The sequence below is a fragment of the Oncorhynchus tshawytscha genome, linkage group LG17 (assembly GCF_018296145.1).
Source record: "Oncorhynchus tshawytscha isolate Ot180627B linkage group LG17, Otsh_v2.0, whole genome shotgun sequence".
NCBI classification, from domain to species: Eukaryota; Metazoa; Chordata; class Actinopteri; order Salmoniformes; family Salmonidae; genus Oncorhynchus; species Oncorhynchus tshawytscha.
The window spans coordinates 20,307,273-20,326,916 of NC_056445.1; the positions used below are offsets into that span (position 1 = coordinate 20,307,273).

The 19,644-nt window shown below is 41.2% G+C and overlaps 1 protein-coding gene across 11 annotated transcripts in view; it reads right to left on the minus strand.

The window, feature by feature from the left end:
• The window catches only part of LOC112217203 (liprin-alpha-2-like), a 278,209-nt gene that overhangs the window by 22,819 nt on the left and 235,746 nt on the right, over positions 1 to 19,644 (minus strand). For 8 of the 11 annotated variants that reach the window (XR_006079235.1, XM_042300385.1, XM_042300384.1 and 5 more), the window contains exons 8-16: positions 19,142 to 19,288; positions 16,869 to 17,003; positions 14,039 to 14,122; positions 13,628 to 13,759; positions 13,458 to 13,520; positions 13,005 to 13,102; positions 11,760 to 11,898; positions 10,533 to 10,753; positions 8,622 to 8,859 (exon numbers count right to left, since the gene is read on the minus strand). Coding sequence is in view for 10 of the 11 variants with exons in the window: in XM_042300385.1 (XP_042156319.1) it covers positions 8,622 to 8,859; positions 10,533 to 10,753; positions 11,760 to 11,898; positions 13,005 to 13,102; positions 13,458 to 13,520; positions 13,628 to 13,759; positions 14,039 to 14,122; positions 16,869 to 17,003; positions 19,142 to 19,288 (1,257 nt within the window). In the remaining variant the exon portion in view is untranslated. The remainder of the gene's footprint in view (positions 1 to 8,621; positions 8,860 to 10,532; positions 10,754 to 11,759; positions 11,899 to 13,004; positions 13,103 to 13,457; positions 13,521 to 13,627; positions 13,760 to 14,038; positions 14,123 to 16,868; positions 17,004 to 19,141; positions 19,289 to 19,644) is intronic. The other 3 variants (XM_042300386.1, XM_042300378.1, XM_042300382.1) reach the window with 1 other exon arrangement.

Consider the following 19,644-nt stretch of genomic DNA (forward strand, 5'->3'; position numbering starts at 1 on the left):
AGCACTTTTATTGACCTAACAGACAGTACTTTTATTGACCTAACAGACAGTGCTTTTATTGACCTAACAGAGCGTACTTTTATTGACCAAATGTAGACCGTACTTTTATTGACCTAACAGACAGTACTTTTATTGACCTAATGTAGACAGTACTTTTATTGACCTAATGTAGACAGTACTTTTATTGACCTAACAGACAGTACTTTTATTGACCTAACAGAGTACTTTTAGTGACCTAATGCAGACAGTACTTTTATTGACCTAATGAAGACTACTTTTATTGACCTAAAAGACAGTACTTTTAATGACCTAGCAGACAGTACTTTTATTGACCTAACAGACAGTACTTTTATTGACCTAACAGACAGTACTTTTATTGACCTAACAGACAGTACTTTTATTGACCTAACAGACAGTACTTTTATTGACCTAATGTAGATAGTACTTTTATTGACCTTATTGTGGACTACTTTTATTGACCTAACAGACAGTACTTTTATTGACCTAATGTAGACAGTACTTTTATTGGCCTAAAAGACAGTACTTTTATTGCACAATGTAGACAGTACTTTTATTGACCTAACATACAGTACTTTTATTGGCCTAACAGACAGTACTTTTATTGACCTAACAGACAGTACTTTTATTGACCTAACAGACAGTACTTTTATTGACCTAACATACAGTACTTTTATTGGCCTAACAGACAGTACTTTTATTGGCCTAACAGACAGTACTTTTATTGACCTAACAGACAGTACTTTTATTGACCTAACATACAGTACTTTTATTGGCCTAACAGACAGTACTTTTATTGGCCTAACAGACAGTACTTTTATTGACCTAACAGACAGTACTTTTATTGACCTAACAGACAGTACTTTTATTGACCTAACAGACAGTACTTTTATTGACCTAACAGACAGTACTTTTATTGACCTAATGTAGATAGTACTTTTATTGACCTTATTGTGGACTACTTTTATTGACCTAACAGACAGTACTTTTATTGACCTAATGTAGACAGTACTTTTATTGGCCTAAAAGACAGTACTTTTATTGCACAATGTAGACAGTACTTTTATTGACCTAACATACAGTACTTTTATTGACCTAACAGACAGTACTTTTATTGACCTAACATACAGTACTTTTATTGACCTAACAGACAGTACTTTTATTGACCTAACATACAGTACTTTTATTGACCTAACAGACAGTACTTTTATTGACCTAACAGACAGTACTTTTATTGACCTAACAGACAGTACTTTTATTGACCTAACATACAGTACTTTTATTGACCTAATGCAGACAGTACTTTTACTGACCTAACAGACAGTACTTTTATTGACCTAACAGACAATACTTTTATTGACCTAATGTAGAATACTTTTATTGACCTAACACACAATAATTTTATTAACCTAACAGACAGCACTTTTATTGACCTAATATAGACAGCACTTTTATTGACCTAATGGAGACAGCACTTTAATTGACCAAACAGACAGTACTTTTATTGACCTAATGTAGACAGTACTGTTATTGACCTAACAGATAGTACTTTTATTGACCTAATGTAGACAGTACTTTTATTGACCTAATGTAGACAGTACTTTTATTGACCTAATGCAGACAGTACTTTTATTGACCTAATGTAGACAGTACTTTTATTGACCTAATGTAGACAGTACTTTTATTGACCTAATGTAGACAGTACTGTTATTGACCTAACAGATAGTACTTTTATTGACCTAATGTAGACAGTACTTTTATTGACCTAACAGACAGTACTTTTATTGACCTAATGCAGATAGTACTTTTATTGACCTTAATGTGGACTACTTTTATTGACCTAACAGGCAGTACTTTTATTGACCTTATGTAGACTACTTTTATTGACCTAATGTAGACAGCACTTTTATTGACCTAACAGACAGTACTTTTATTGACCTAACATACAGTACTTTTATTGACCTAACATACAGTACTTTTATTGACCTAACAGACAGTACTTTTACTGACCTAACAGACAGTACTTTTACTGACCTAACAGACAGTACTTTTATTGACCTAACAGATGTTACTTTTATTGACCTAACATACAGTACTTTTATTGGCCTAACAGACAGTACTTTTATTGACCTAACAGACAGTACTTTTATTGACCTAACAGACGTTACTTTTATTGACCTTATGTAGAATACTTTTATTGACCTAACAGACAGTACTTTTATAGACCTAATGTAGACTACTTTTATTGACCTAACAGACAGTACTTTTATTGACCTAATGTAGACTACTTTTATTGACCTAACAGACAGTACTTTTATTGACCTAATGTAGACAGTACTTTTATTGACCTAATGTAGACAGCACTTTTATTGACCTAACAAAAAGTACTTTTATTGAGCTAACATACAGTACTTTTATTGACCCAACATACAGTACTTTTATTGACCTAACATACAGTACTTTTATTTACCTAATGTAGACAGTACTTTTATTGACCTAATGTAGACAGTACTTTTATTGACCTAATGCAGACAGTACTTTTATTGACCTAATGTAGACAGTACTTTTATTGACCTAACAGACAGTACTTTTATTGACCTAATGTAGACAGCACTTTTATTGACCTAACAGACAGTACTTTTATTGACCCAACAGACAGTACTTTATTGACCTAACAGACAGTACTTTTATTGACCTAACAGACAGTACTTTTATTGACCTAACAGACAGTACTTTTATTGACCTAACAGACAGTACTTTTATTGACCTAACGTAGACAGTACTTTTATTGACCTAACAGACAGTACTTTTATTGACATAATGTAGACAGTACTTTTATTGACCTAATGTAGACAGCACTTTTATTGACCTAACAGACAGTACTTTTATTGACCTAATGTAGACAGTACTTTTATTGACCTAATGTAGACAGTACTTTTATTGACCTAACAGACAGTACTTTTATTGACCTAATGTAGACAGTACTTTTATTGACCTAACAGACAGTACTTTTATTGACCTAATGTAGACAGTACTTTTATTGACCTAATGTAGACAGTACTTTTATTGACCTAATGTAGACAGCACTTTTATTGACCTAACAGACAGTACTTTTATTGACCTAATGTAGACAGTACTGTTATTGACCTAACAGATAGTACTTTTATTGACCTAATGTAGACAGTACTTTTATTGACCTAATGTAGACAGTACTTTTATTGACCTAATGCAGACAGTACTTTTATTGACCTAATGTAGACAGTACTTTTATTGACCTAATGTAGACAGTACTTTTATTGACCTAATGTAGACAGTACTGTTATTGACCTAACAGATAGTACTTTTATTGACCTAATGTAGACAGTACTTTTATTGACCTAACAGACAGTACTTTTATTGACCTAATGCAGATAGTACTTTTATTGACCTTAATGTGGACTACTTTTATTGACCTAACAGGCAGTACTTTTATTGACCTTATGTAGACTACTTTTATTGACCTAACAGACAGTACTTTTATTGACCTAACATACAGTACTTTTATTGACCTAACATACAGTACTTTTATTGACCTAACAGACAGTACTTTTACTGACCTAACAGACAGTACTTTTACTGACCTAACAGACAGTACTTTTATTGACCTAACAGATGTTACTTTTATTGACCTAATGTAGACAGCACTTTTATTGACCTAACAGACAGTACTTTTATTGGCCTAACAGACAGTACTTTTATTGACCTAACAGACGTTACTTTTATTGACCTTATGTAGAATACTTTTATTGACCTAACAGACAGTACTTTTATAGACCTTATGTAGAATACTTTTATTGACCTAACAGACAGTACTTTTATAGACCTAATGTAGACTACTTTTATTGACCTAACAGGCAGTACTTTTATTGACCTAATGTAGACTGCTTTTATTGACCTAACAGACAGTACTTTTATTGACCTAACATACAGTACTTTTATTGACCTAACAGACAGTACTTTTATTGCCCTAATGTAGACAGTACTTTTATTGACCTAATGTAGACAGCACTTTTATTGACCTAACAAACAGTACTTTTATTGACCTAACATACAGTACTTTTATTGACCTAACATACAGTACTTTTATTTACCTAATGTAGACAGCACTTTTATTGACCTAACAAACAGTACTTTTATTGACCCAACAGACAGTACTTTTATTACAACACACACAAACCAACCTAACAGACAATACTTTTATTGACCTAACAGACAGTACTTTTATTGACCTAACAGACAGTACTTTTATTGACCTAACAGAGAGTACTTTTATTGACCTAATGTAGACAGTACTTTTATTGACCTAACAGACAGTACTTTTATTGACCTAATGTAGACAGTACTTTTATTGACCTAATGTAGACAGTACTTTTATTGACCTAACAGACAGTACTTTTATTGACCTAATGTAGACAGTACTTTTATTGACCTAATGTAGACAGTACTTTTATTGACCTAATGTAGACAGTACTTTTATTGACCTAATGTAGACAGTACTTTTATTGACCTAACAGACAGTACTTTTATTGACCTAATGTAGACAGTACTTTTATTGACCTAATGCAGACAGTACTTTTATTGACCTAATGTAGACAGTACTTTTATTGACCTAATGTAGACAGTACTTTTATTGACCTTATGTAGACAGTACTTTTATTGACCTAATGTAGACAGCACTTTATTGATCTAACAGACAGTACTTTTATTGACCTAATGTAGACAGTACTTTTATTGACCTAATGCAGACAGTACTTTTATTGACCTAATGTAGACAGTACTTTTATTTACCTAATGTAGACAGTACTTTTATTTACCTAATGCAGACAGTACTTTTATTGACCTAATGTAGACAGTACTTTTATTGACCTAATGCAGACAGTACTTTTATTGACCTAATGTAGACAGTACTTTTATTGACCTAATGTAGACAGTACTTTTATTGACCTAATGTAGACAGCACTTTTATTGACCTAACAGACAGTACTTTTATTGACCTAATGTAGACAGTACTTTTATTGACCTAATGTAGACAGTACTTTTATTGACCTAATGTAGACAGTACTTTTATTTACCTAATGTAGACAGCACTTTTATTGGCCTAACAGACAGTACTTTTATTGACCTAATGTAGACAGTACTTTTATTGACCTAATGCAGACAGTACTTTTATTGACCTAATGTAGACAGTACTTTTATTGACCTAATGCAGACAGTACTTTTATTGACCTAATGTAGACAGTACTTTTATTGACCTAATGTAGACAGTACTTTTATTGACCTTATGTAGACAGTACTTTTATTGACCTAATGTAGACAGCACTTTTATTGACCTAACATACAGTACTTTTATTGACCTAACAGACAGTACTTTTATTGACCTAACATACAGTACTTTTATTGACCTAACAGACAGTACTTTTATTGACCTAATGTAGACAGCACTTTTATTGACCTAACATACAGTACTTTTATTGACCTAACAGACAGTACTTTTATTGACCTAACATACAGTACTTTTATTGACCTAACAGACAGTACTTTTATTGACCTAACATACAGTACTTTTATTGACCTAATGTAGACAGTACTTTTACTGACCTAACAGACAGTACTTTTATTGCTCAATAGGACAATAGTGGCAAGTATAAAAAAGTCCTTAAAACATAGTAAACAAACATAGCACAGTCTATCACATCCTGGTATCTACAACACACACAAACCAAGCCAAACTCTACAATGAAGGAGTAATGAACCCCAGCCAGATAGATTATGCAATTCAATCCATCAAGGAAAGGACACCATCTAAATAAAGTTGAAAGAAAGCCAATACATGCTTTTACAAGTGGCTGGCTTATGAAAAAAATCTACGTCTGGCTCTCTCTCGGAGCTGCTTTGAAATCTGGTCCAAGGTCATTTGAGGTTACTAGTTTACCATCAAATTGAGTTTACCCTCCGTTCTATTGAAAGAGCTAGGCTGAGAACAAAGAATGAGAGGCAAAACACAGCATACTGAATGCTGATCCCAGGTGCTTCTATTGGCCCTGTCCTGCACCACAATACAGACATAGCCTGATACAAAGTAAATGCATGTGTTATTTCTTACACTAGTGTTAGACAATTAGAGGCATGTGGCAGGGTCTACAGTCAATCACGGTCAAGGATCGATTCAGACAAGGTGGTAAATTGTACTTTGAGGACAATACAGTGCCACTGACACGGCCTGCAATTAGGAAAGACAAGCGACAGTTTATTCAGAGTGAAGATATCTAGAACAGCGTAAATACGGCTCCTCCGCAGGTTCTCCTTCGGAACTGCAGGCAAAGAGGCCGTTACAATCAAACATCACTTATATATAGAAAAGAAACTGTAGGTTGATTCTGGAAGATCCTCAGATCTTTGGATTGGTTCAGCTGGGGTGTTTAGTCTGACAGTATTCAATCGCCATTGGCCAGTCTGCTGTTCCCACATGCTTCAAGAGGGCCACCATTGTTCCTGTTCCCAAGAAAGCTAAGAGATTGAGCTAAACGACTGCGCTGGTAGCACTCACATCCGTCATCATGAAGTGTTTGCGGGAGACTAGTCAAGGGGACCATATCACCTCCAGGCTTTACCTGAGTCAGCCCTATATTGACAATAGTTTTGCTCACCTGCCCAAATAGGTCCACAGACGATGCAATCTCAACCACACTGCACACTGCCCTAACCCATCTGGACAAGAGGAATACCTATGTGAGAATGCTGTTCATCGACTACAGCTCGGCATTCAACACCATAGTACCCTCCAAGCTCGTCATCAAGCTCGAGACCCTGGGTCTCGACTGCCCGCCCTGTGCAACTGGGTACTGGACTTCCTGACGGGCCGCCCCCAGGTGGTGAGGGTAGGCAACAACATCTCCTCCCCGCTGATCCTCAACACTGGGGCCCCACAAGGGTGCGTTCTGAGCCCTCTCCTGTACTCCCTGTTCACCCACGACTGCGTGGCCATGCACGCCTCCAACTCAATCATCAAGTTTGCGGACGACACAACAGTGGTAGGCTTGATTACCAACAACGACGAGACGGCCTACAGGGAGGAGGTGAGGGCCCTCGGAGTGTGGTGTCAGGAAAATAACCTCACACTCAACGTCAACAAAACTAAGGAGATGATTGTGGACTTCAGGAAACAGCAGAGGGAACACCCCCATCCACATCGATGGAACAGTAGTGGAGAGGGTAGCAAGTTTTAAGTTCCTCGGCATACACATCACAGACAAACTGAATTGGTCCACTCACACAGACAGCATCGTGAGGAAGGCGCAGCAGCGCCTCTTCAACCTCAGGAGGCTGAAGAAATTCGGCTTGTCACCAAAAGCACTCACAAACTTCTACAGATGCACAATCGAGAGCATCCTGGCGGGCTGTATCACCGCCTGGTATGGCAACTGCACCGCCCTCAACCGTAAGGCTCTCCAGAGGGTAGTGAGGTCTGCACAACGCATCACCGGGGCAAACTACCTGCCCTCCAGGACACCTACACCACCCGATGCTACAGGAAGGCCATAAAGATCATCAAGGACATCAACCACCGAGCCACTGCCTGTTCACCCCGCTGTCATCCAGAAGGCGAGGTCAGTACAGGTGCATCAAAGCTGGGACCGAGAGACTGAAAAACAGCTTCTATCTCAAGGCCATCAGACTGTTAAACAGCCACCACTAACATTGAGTGGCTACTGCCAACACACTGTCAATGACACTGACTCTACTCCAGCCACTTTAATCATGGGAATTGATGGGAAATGATGTAAATATATCACTAGCCACTTTAAACAATGCTACCTTATATAATGTTACTTACCCTACATTATTAATCTCATATGCATACGTAGATACTGTACTCTATATCATCGACTGCATCCTTATGTAATACATGTATCACTAGCCACTTTAACTATGCCACTTGGTTTACATACTCATCTCATATGTATATACTGTACTCTATCATCTACTGTATCTTGCCTATGCTGCTCTGTACCATCACTCATTCATATATCCTTATGTACATATTCTTTATCCCCTTAAACTGTGTATAAGACAGTAGTTTTTTTTGGAATTGTTAGTTAGATTACTTGTTCGTTATTACTGCATTGTCGGAACTAGAAGCACAAGCATTTCGCTACACTCGCATTAACATCTGCTAACCATGTGTATGTGACAAATAAAATTTGATTTGATTTGATTTGATTTGATTTGATACGGCTATGGTAGCCTTCGTCAAGATTGGGATACACTCGTACATGCACATGTAACAGTATAACTTTAGACTGTCCCCTCGCCCATACCCGGGCGTGATCCAGGGACCCTCTGCACACATCAACAACTGACACCCATGAAGCATCGTTACCCATCGCTCCACAAAAGCCGCGGCCCTTGCAGAGCAAGGGGAACTACTACTTCAAGGTCTCAGAGCAAGTGATGTCACCGATTGAAACACTATTTAGCGCGCATCACCGCTAACTAAGCTAGCGTTTCACATCCGTTACACACACACACAACCCCCACACCCCGTTCTGACCCCAGCAGCGTACCAGTGTCATGATACCCATGCGCTCCATGTCTGCGGTGCTGCGGTGGTCCAACTTGGGGGTGGAGTGTCCGCTGGGAGGGGAGGAAGAGGCCAGGGAGGAGGCGGTGGCCGAGGCGGTGATGGAGGCTCCGGGGTGGTGCATACGGGCGAGGTTGAGACCCTCCAGGCTGACGCTGGCCACACGGTTCTCTATCTCCTCCGCCCGCAGCTCTGTCGACTCCTTCTCCTCCTGGATCAGTCTGGGAGAGAGGTCGAGGGGGAGGCAGAGAGGGAGGGAGGGAGGGAGGGATTGATTAGACTTATTTCACAGTTGTATTCAGCCACTGAATATATAGAAAGATCATTCATCCAACAAGATTCTGAGGATTCTCAGAATCCCTTGGTCCTTTGTGGTTCAATTCTCTGGATGTTCATGGAAATCCCCACTGCAGACCCATAGGGCTCCTCTTAAAGACAACGCGGGGAGACATAAAGCCAGTTCATTACCCATAAACCACATAGGTTCATAACACTACCTCACAACACTAATTAGTTTAGAATTTAATTCAGAGGGATTTCTGCCATCGGAGCTGAAATCGTATTCCAACTCAGCATAATCACCCTGATGAGGCATGTCTCTATCGATTCTGCTTATAAGCAAAAAACAATAAAGGCCTGAGGTAAATGAACAACTCTTCACTTTAAAATGTCACTTAAGCTTAGGGTTGTGTGAAATAATACTTGGATAATCACCAGACAAGAAGATCAGTACAATATTAACAAGCAAGTAACAGACCTTGTATCTTGAATAAGCCCAAACCAGTAAATACTGTTGTTTGATTTCAAACTGTGTCAGGCTCCCAATGTTAACCAAGTGTTAATCATCTTAATACAATAGATTATTCTGACAGCTAACTGGGTAAATTATCAATACTTGAATAAAACTACAGTATATCAGTGTCAGCTCCTCGCAGCTTTTCTAGGAACTGTAACTGGCAGTATCTGAGGTTTGTGCTTAATTCACCTAGACAGGGCATCACACTCTGCAGACAAGAGCCAACAAGCTTCTGCCCTGAGGACAAGTGTGTCCACACACATCCCTGGATATCCAATCAATTACTGTCTCATTAATTAAATTTCATCCCCACAGAAACCTGAGGCACGGAGCCCACTGATAGGATGAGCCAGCCTTAGGGGTGGAGATAGCTAGGCCAACACCCTGAAGCTCTCCCTCATGTCAAGCACTAAGAGGCATGTTTTACCGATCAACAATGAAGTGACCAACATTGATTTTATTAATCCATGTGTCAGTAATGTTTCCCAAGGAACTTGATCCGCCTAACATACAACTTGATTTACATAAGGATTAGTCACAAGGGGTGTTTCCTGGCAATGAGACCTGACCAGGAAGCCCACAGTTTTTATCTGGTCCCTAGCATGGTCTGTCCAATAAGAGCAGGGTTAAAGTCAGGTAAATGTCTGGTCCCTAGCATGGTCTGTCCAATAAGAGCATGGTCTGTCCAATAAGAGCAGGGTTAAAGTCAGGTAAATGTCTGGTCCCTAGCATGGTCTGTCCAATAAGAGCAGGGTTAAAGTCAGGTAAATGTCTGGTCCCCAGCATGGTCTGTCCAATAAGAGCAGGGTTAAAGTCAGGTAAATGTCTGGTCCCTAGCATGGTCTGTCCAATAAGAGCATGGTCTGTCCAATAAGAGCATGGTCTGTCCAATAAGAGCAGGGTTAAAGTCAGGTAAATGTCTGGTCCCTAGCATGGTCTGTCCAATAAGAGCATGGTCTGTCCAATAAGAGCAGGGTTAAAGTCAGGTAAATGTCTGGTCCCCAGCATGGTCTGTCCAATAAGAGCAGGGTTAAAGTCAGGTAAATGTCTGGTCCCTAGCATGGTCTGTCCAATAAGAGCAGGGTTAAGGTCTCGTACCGTATCTCTTTGTTAATGGCGTCCAGCTGCTCCTGCAGCATCATGGCTAGGGTCTGGGCGTCTGAGTGACCGCCGGGGGACAGCAGGTCCATGGAGCTGAACATGGTTTCCCGGTCATCGTCATCAATGTCCGACATGTCAGACATCTCACTCTCAAACGGGTGGCTACCCAGGATGCCTAGCTGCTGAGAGCGCCACTCGTGCTCCCCCAGTGACTTAGCCTGTAGGGGAGGGAGGGTTCACAGATACAGAAGTGTGCACTAATCAAGGGAAGGGAGTGTTCTTGAGGTAATCCTGGTAAAACATCATGGGCAGGATGACATAACTGTAGAGAGATGTGAAAGTTTTATGTAAAGAGACTTGAATATTTTTTTGCACTGTACAAATATTACAGCACACATTATAATTAATGCATTCAATGCAGTATTTTGGTTTGATAAAATAATTGGCTAAGTAAAGCTGTCAGCTTCAGGGAGCCTAAAATGTCTCATAATTCTCCTTTCATCAGACAAAATAATGAGGCTTGACTTTTAATACACCCCAAAGTATCTTAATAAGCCATTAAATAGTTTTTAATTTAAAAAAAATACGCTGAAACAAGCTTCTAAGATTAATGCTGAATGTCAGTATTTATCTCCAGGTTATTTCAGTCTTCATGGTGATTTATGTTACAATCCTGAGACACTGTAACAGTAGCAATTTATAACACTGATCCGCAAAGGCAATGCTAAACAATCATACCCATCTCCAACAGGTTTCCCTCTGTCGTGCTAATGCTAACCAATCATACCCATCTCCAACAGGTTTCCCTCTGTCGTGCTAATGCTAACCAATCATACACATCTCCAACAGGTTTCCCTCTGTCGTGCTAATGCTAACCAATCATACACATCTCCAACAGGTTTCCCTCTGTCGTGCTAATGCTAACCAATCATACCCATCTCCAACAGGTTTCCCTCTGTCGTGCTAATGCTAACCAATCATACCCATCTCCAACAGGTTTCCCTCTGTCGTGCTAATGCTAACCAATCATACCCATCTCCAACAGTTTTCCCTCTGTCGTGCTAATGCTAACAGTCTGGCTCCATGCAACCATGTATGTCATACAGACCTGAGTTCAAAGACTTTATCTGTACTTGTTTAAGCTCTCCTGGCTTAATGGATAGAATAGACCTGGTACTGCCTCTACCTCAGCCAGGGCTGACCAGAGAAAGACTAGTTCCTGACCTTGCTCTCGTCCCTGTGGAGACCCATGCGTCCTCTCCTGGGCCTGCGGATGACCTTGGCTGACCGGTAGTGGTCTGACTGGGTCTCAGCCAGGGAGCCCAGGGAGAAGCGGAGCTCCCCCGACGTGTCCAGGTGAGACCTGATAGATAGATAGATAGATAGATAGATAGATAGATAGATAGATAGATAGATAGATAGATAGATAGATAGATAGATAGAAGATAAAGAGAGACAGAAACACAGCGAGAGAGAGAGAACATGCATGTCAGACACCGTAACATCAAGTTTGTTCAAAGGGAGCACTGAAATCGCAGATATTGTGCAAAGAATAATACCAAAACCAAGAGGATCTGCTTGTTTATCTAGTAGGAAGACAGTGGAGTGACGCATCAAGCAATTTGTAAGGAATCAACAGTCAGTGCTTGTGTGGTTTTCAACCGGTGGCAAATTGCTTTTTTAATGAGTTGTGACTGAAGAGGACAATCAGGAGATCATGACAGCTGCTGTCATCACAGAACTCTAGCCAAGTTGTTGGACTTCATCACACATTTTGTCAGTGGAAAAATAAAATCTCATTTAAATGTAGGTATTGGAGAGAAGCAGAATGATCTGTGTAGTGATGCTATCTCTAACCAGAGAAATGTAGCTGAATCTAAACGGAGATGTTGGGAAAATGTTACAGTTATGTTCTGTCACTACTCCATCTTGAACAAACAGAGACATGCCACATTATTTCTGAGGGTTTCTGTAGGATATCTATATAAAAGAAATCCCCCAACCAGACACACATACACAAACGCACACAAACTACAGTGAGAGTATAAAACATTAAGGACACATGCCCCTTCCATGACATAGAATGACCTGGTGAATTCAGGTAACAGCCATGATCCCTTGTGTGCCATGTGTGCCAATGGGCAAGACAAAGGATAAAGTGCATTGGAACAGGATGTGGTAGTAGGTGCCAGAGGCACTGGTTTGTGTCAAGAACTGCAACTGTGCTGGGTTTTTCACGCTCAACAGTTTCCCGTGTGTATCAAGAATGATCCACCACCCAAAGGACATCCAGCCAACCTGACACAACTGTAAACACCTTGTAGAGTCCATGCCCCGACAAATTGAGGGCAAAAGGGAGGAGGGGGCAACTCAATATTAGGAAGGTGTTCATAATGTTTTGTACACTCAGTGCATATGCACACACACACACACACGCACACACACACACACACAGTCCTACAAACTCACCCATACCGTGACAGAGTGGGTTCTGTGAGTGAGCCTGTTCTCAGTCGGAACTGGTCCAACTCTGATCTCAGCTTGTCTATCTCATCTGCCAGATGAGTCTGGAGGGAAGCCGGGAAACAGGGACAACATGAGTGTACAGAAAACCTTGTGAAGTTTCTTATTCATTACTGTAAAACCCTGGATTTCAATTTCAATCTCCACAGCATGATTGGACAGCACTTGCTCATCAGTTCTCGTACTCTGCCTGGTTATGGATTTCTTTCTCACTATCTGAACCGAGAGCAACGGTTTCTTGTGAATATTCAATGGAGAAGATGATAACAAATTAAACCTAAAGTCCAACACCCAGATCATTATTTATCTATTAAAAAGCACTTTATTAAACCAACCTCGAGTAAAATTAAAAACTGAGGGAGAGAAAAACGGAATCATTTCTGATCCGGGGGGACGTACTTTTTCATGGATTGAATCCTCGTACTGTTTTCTGTAGCCTTCCGAGTCTTGTATTAAAACGTTCTGAAATGGAAAGAGAAGTATTCCAGTCAATCTATGGACATTTCCTCAAATTCATCTGAAATAAAACTTTATGACATATTGGTATTGATGTGGTCTCCATGTTTAACCTTCTCTTCCAGAGCAGCCATCCTCTCTTTCAGGTGGAGCTGAAGACGTTCGTTGGACTCTGTGAGAAGTCTGTCCACCGTGTCCGACAGGCGCTTGTTGTGTTCCTCGTTCATCTTTTCTCTCTGCCGAGCCTGAGGGGGACAAAAAATACAAAGTGTTTGACTTTCAAAAGCAGAATGTAGCAGCATGTAGCTTAATCTAGCATACTAGCCTTATGGCAGCTAGTATGCTAGGCTGCCCATGGTCAGTGAATAGGTGGAATGTAGCATCATGTAGCATAACCTAGCCTAGCATACTAGCCTTATGGCAGCTAGCACGCTAGGCTGCCCATGGTCAGCACACAGGCGGCATTGCATCGTGTAGCATAACCTAGCCTAGCATGTTAGCATAGTCCCCCGGGGATGACTCACTCTGAGCAGCTCCTGGTGCTTCTCCTCCAGCTGGCCCTCCAGGTGCCTCATGCGTTCCTCGATGCTGCCGTGGCGCTCCTCCGCCTGCAGGGGCCACCACAGAGACAGGGGTGGGGGGGAAAGAAAGGGGGGCAGGGGGCACAATGACCCGCCAGTTTAGCAGCCATGGAGGGCAACACAGGCACATAATGCAGGGGCAACAAGACAAGACAGAGCCAAAAGCCTCTACTCCTCCAGTCTCAGATGGAACAGATAGATCACCAAAGCACAGGTAGAGAGAGGGGTGAGAGAAGGGCCAGGTCACAAGCAGTTGCTGCAGCAGTTAAGTCTACTAGCAATGAGCCCAGCCAGTGACATGCAGCTATCCCCACAGTTTCAACCCTGCCTACTGAAAAACAAATATCCCCCACAAGCAATCCCAGTACAATGACTCGCGACAACAAAAAGAAAGAAAACCAGCATGGATTTTTTTTTTTTAATGTAGTCTAGTATTTAGCGACAGTACTGTGGCACCCTGTGAGACTACCTTCCTAAGAATGGAGTTCATGTCTTGGAGTTTAGCTTCCATAACAAACTGATAATCATCAGGAGAGGAGGCGGAGCTCGAGTCAGACTATGGGGCAGCAGGAGAGGAGAGGAACATATCACAGGGTCAGAGGTGATCACATGCATAGCCTGCACATACAGTACTAACACATAACAAACAACACATTATTGAAAAGACACTCCGGAATATTCTACATGTATGATGATAATCAGTTATACAGTGGGGCAAAAAAGTATTTAGTCAGCCACCAATTGTGCAAGTTCTCCCACTTAAAAAGATGAGAGAGGCCTGTAATTTTCATCATAGGTACACTTCAACTATGACAGACAAAATGAGAAAAAAAAATCCAGAAAATCACATTGTAGGATTTTTAATGAATTTATTTGCAAATTATGGTGAAAAAGAAGTATTTGGTGAATAACAAAAGTTTATCTCAATACTTTGTTATATACCCTTTGTTGGCAATGACAGAGGTCAAATGTTTTCTGTAAGTCTTCACAAGGTTTTCACACAGTGTTGCTGGTATTTTGGCCCATTCCTCCATGCAGATCTCCTCTAGAGCAGTGATGTTTTGGGGCTGTTGCTGGGCAACACGGACTTTCAACTCCCTCCAAAGATTTTCTATGGGGTTGAGATCTGGAGACTGGCTAGGCCACTCCAGGACCTTGAAATGCTTCTTACGAAGCCACTCCTTCGTTGCCCGGGCGGTGTGTTTGGGATCATTGTCATGCTGAAAGCCAGCCTCGTTTCATCTTCAATGCCCTTGCTGAAGGAAGGAGGTTTTCACTCAAAATCTCACGATACATGGCCCCATTCATTCTTTCCTTTACAAGGATCAGTCGTCCTGGTCCCTTTGCAGAAAAACAGCTCCAAAGCATGATGTTTCCACCCCCATGCTTCACAGTAGGTATGGTGTTCTTTGGATGCAACTCAGCATTCTTTGTCCTCCAAACACGACAAGTTGAGTTTTTACCAAAAAGTTATATTTTGGTTTCATCTGACCATATGACATTCTCCCAATCTTCTTCTGGATCATCCAAATGCTCTCTAGCAAACTTCAGACGTCTGGCACTGCAGGATTTGAGTCCCTGGCGGCGTAGTGTGTTACTGATGGTAGGCTTTGTTACTTTGGTCCCAGCTCTCTGCAGGTCATTCACTAGGTCCCCCCGTGGGGTTCTGGGATTTTTGCTCACCGTTCTTGTGATCATTTTGACCCCATGGATCAGATCTTGCGTGGAGCCCCAGATCGAGGGAGATTATCAGTGGTCTTGTATGTCTTCCATTTCCTAATAATTGCTCCCACAGTTGATTTCTTCAAACCAAGCTGCTTACCTATTGCAGATTCAGTCTTCCCAGCCTGGTGCAGGTCTACAATTTTGTTTCTGGTGTCCTTTGACAACTCTTTGGTCTTGGCCATAGTGGAGTTTGGAGTGTGACTGTTTGAGGTTGTGGACAGGTGTCTTTTATACTGATAACAAGTTCAAACCGGTGCCATTAATACAGGTAATGAGTGGAGGACAGAGGAGCCTCTTAAAGAAGAAGTTACAGGTCTGTGAGAGCCAGGCATCTTGCTTGTTTGTAGGTGACCAAATACTTATTATCCACCATAATTTGCAAATAAATTCATAAAAAATCCTACAATGTGATTTTCTGGATTTTTTTCCCTCATTTTGTCTGTCATAGTTGAAGTGTACCTATGATGAAAATTACAGGCCTCTCTCATCTTTTTAAGTGGGAGAACTTGCACAATTGGTGGCTGACTAAATACTTTTTTGCCCCACTGTACATAAGCAGTGTTGAAATGACCTCTCCTAGAATATGATGGAGCGGTTAAAGTAACTGTCCAGTGACAATCTCACTTTTAAAAGTTCATATTCTGTTAACTCATACCCAAATCATTTTGCTGACTCATACTATACTCATATTTGTGGCCAAAGCATTAATTGGAAAAGAACACATAAAAGACCCCACCTCTGTTTGAAAAATGCTTGCTATTTCCTCCTGGAGGATGAGCTGGCCAATCAGCGGTCTACTTGCATGAATATTTTATATGATCGGTATACGCCCACAACATTCCAACACAGAAAATATGCTTTTTAACATAATTAATTTCAATTTCAAAAAATTGGGAAGGAAACTATTTCACTCATATTGTATTTCATTTTAGGTCATAATTTATAGAAATCTGAAAGCACTGGAGTTACTTTAATGATGGGAGCAACGTGTGCCGCGTCTGTGTTTATGTGTGTGTGACTGTGTGTGTGTGTGTGTGTGTCCTCTCACCTTGGTGAGTGCTGCTATCCTCTGGGCCAGTTCAGCCTCCACCTCTGGCAGGGTCTCAGCCTTTCTCATGGTCTGCTGCAGCTTCTGCTCTGCTATCTCCAAACGCTCCAGCAGCTGCCTGTTCTTATCCTCCATCTGAACACACACACACACACAATGCATGCACAGGGAAACACACACACAGAGGAAAACATTGTGACTTATGACCTCGTCCCATATCACACATGGAGTTCCACTCAATGCCAATCTCAAGAGCATTATCTGAGTATTCCTGGACAAACTAAGTCACATGTAATACATATAGAACAGAATACAGTATACATACCACAGCCGACGTGAGTAAAACATTTAAATGTGTTAACCCTCCCGGCTGTGTCCTCAGAGCATGGTGTTTACGGACATTTCAATCAATCCTTATGAGTGACGATTCGATACCTATCTAGATATAAGGGCTCCAATACGATATAGGAACGATACATTTAGTTTGAAACGATTCGGTGCATTCCGTTTGAGTAGAGAACGAATCGATGCGATTTGATGCGATACGATTAGCTGCAGAAACATTTGTTGCATAAACACATTCATTTTCACATTCAATATCTGCTGCTGATGGAGCTCATGAGCTGGAATCTGTCTATTCTGAAGTGTGTTTGTTTGTAAATGATGTATGTCTATGGTGTATGTACTATGTAAGGCACCTGAGCTGAGCCACAAGCGAGACTAGGCATCTACCACCCCACTATCAGATTAGGGGTGGCAATGTTTTTTGTCCCCCCCACTTTGGTTCTGAAATCCCCATCACCCACTTGTCATTTTTGCAGATTGTGTTTGATCTAGTAATGCATCAATATGTATCGTTTACAAATAACCTATGACATGGGCAATGAATATACAGCACAATTTTGGATTGTGAGTGCGCACTGGAGGCCTAGTGCGTGGAGCTTGTACAGGTAGCACCAGACTGGTGACACGCACTTCAAGGAGAGTGCGGGGAGCCGGCACAGGTTGCACCGGACTGGGGAGGCGCACTAGAGGCCTGATGCGTGGAGCTGGCACAGGTTGCACCGGACTGGTGACACTCTCCTCAGGACTTATTGCTTAAATGTGCACAGAGTACTTTCGGTCTAGCAATACGGATTCATGTGCGTGTGTGTATATGTGTGTGTTCTCTATAGCTTGGCTATTTTTTTAAATGAAAATCCATCTGCCTTGAGCTCAGCTGTTGGTGCTGTATCTGTGATTGCTCCCCCTCCTTAATCATAACATTATTCACAATACCAAATAACTCAGGCACAGAAACCATGCACATCCACCCACACAGCATCTTCAAGTAGCTACAATAAAAACCCTGACCCATACGCAAACGACTCAGCTGGAGTTAAACACAATGTCAAGATGTCCTCTCGTTTCAGAATGTTCTAAACTCTTATTAATCAAAGACGAGAGTTATCCTTGATCCACTACTGGCAACGGACGCTGTGTTATTCTCCAGATCGCAGGGGATTTCAGCAAATATGTATGCTATTGTAACTACGGTACTCCCTTAATGTAGAGAACGATCAGCCTCCTGAGCCCATGGAGATCTCCATTAAACCAGAGACGCCAGATGGGATTGAGTTTTGTTAAACCAGAGACGCCAGATGGAATTGAGTTTTGTTAAACCAGAGACGCCAGATGGAATTGAGTTTTGTTAAACCAGAGACGCCAGATGGAATTGAGTTTTGTTAAACCAGAGACGCCAGATGGAATTGAGTTTTGTTAAACCAGAGACGCCAGATGGGATTGAGTTTTGTTAAACCAGAGACGCCAGATGGAATTGAGTTTTGTTAAACCAGAGACGCCAGATGGAATTGAGTTTTGTTAAACCAGAGACGCCAGATGGAATTGAGTTTTGTTAAACCAGAGACGCCAGATGGAATTGTTTTTTTTTAAACCAGAGACGACAGATGGAATTGAGTTTTGTTAAACCAGAGACGCCAGATGGGATTGAGTTTTGTTAAACCAGAGACGCCAGATGGAATTGAGTTTTGCCTTAGCCATAACATGTACTAAAGGGCATAGTTTTTCTAGGTGGGTGGAACCCACGGTGGGGACACTTCTGATTCCTTCTGGGTTGAGACCCTAAAACCAAAGGTTTAAAGTGGGTGAGTGGGGACCACTGCTGTAGGTTAAAGTATCCCTCAGATGCTGATCTTAGCTCAGTTTTGTATCCTCCCCAGCTCCCCCACTACTCTAATGGTTAAAGTTAGGATTGGTGGAAGAGGGTAAGTGACCTGTCTGAGGAAGGCTTCCTTATTGGCCAGCTCATTCTCCAGTTTGTCACTGATGTCATGCAGGGAGGTGGACTCTCTCTGGGCGCTGAGGTACCGCTTCTCCAGAGTGACGATCCTCTCTTCCATGTCCTCCTTCTGACACATAGCCTGTAGGCACACACACACAGATGTACATGTACAATGCACAGACACACACAGTTGAGTACATTTCCCTCTCAACAGCACAAACCGTATCTCCCTAAATCTCCTACGGTTAATTTCCTGTATGGAGTCTCAGTGAGAGTGTGTATAGAGGGGAAGGAAATGTCCTCCAGCGTTGTTATGATATAACACTGTTCTCAGACAGTGGTAATTACTTAAGAGGGCTGGGCTGATAAAGGATCTGAGATCAGTGTACTAGCTGGATCTCACTCCCTGAGCCCAGCCTGCCATCATCATTAGCAACTAGGTAGCTAGGTGGACCAAGAGCCAGGTCACATTCTGATTCACATCACTGGATAGAT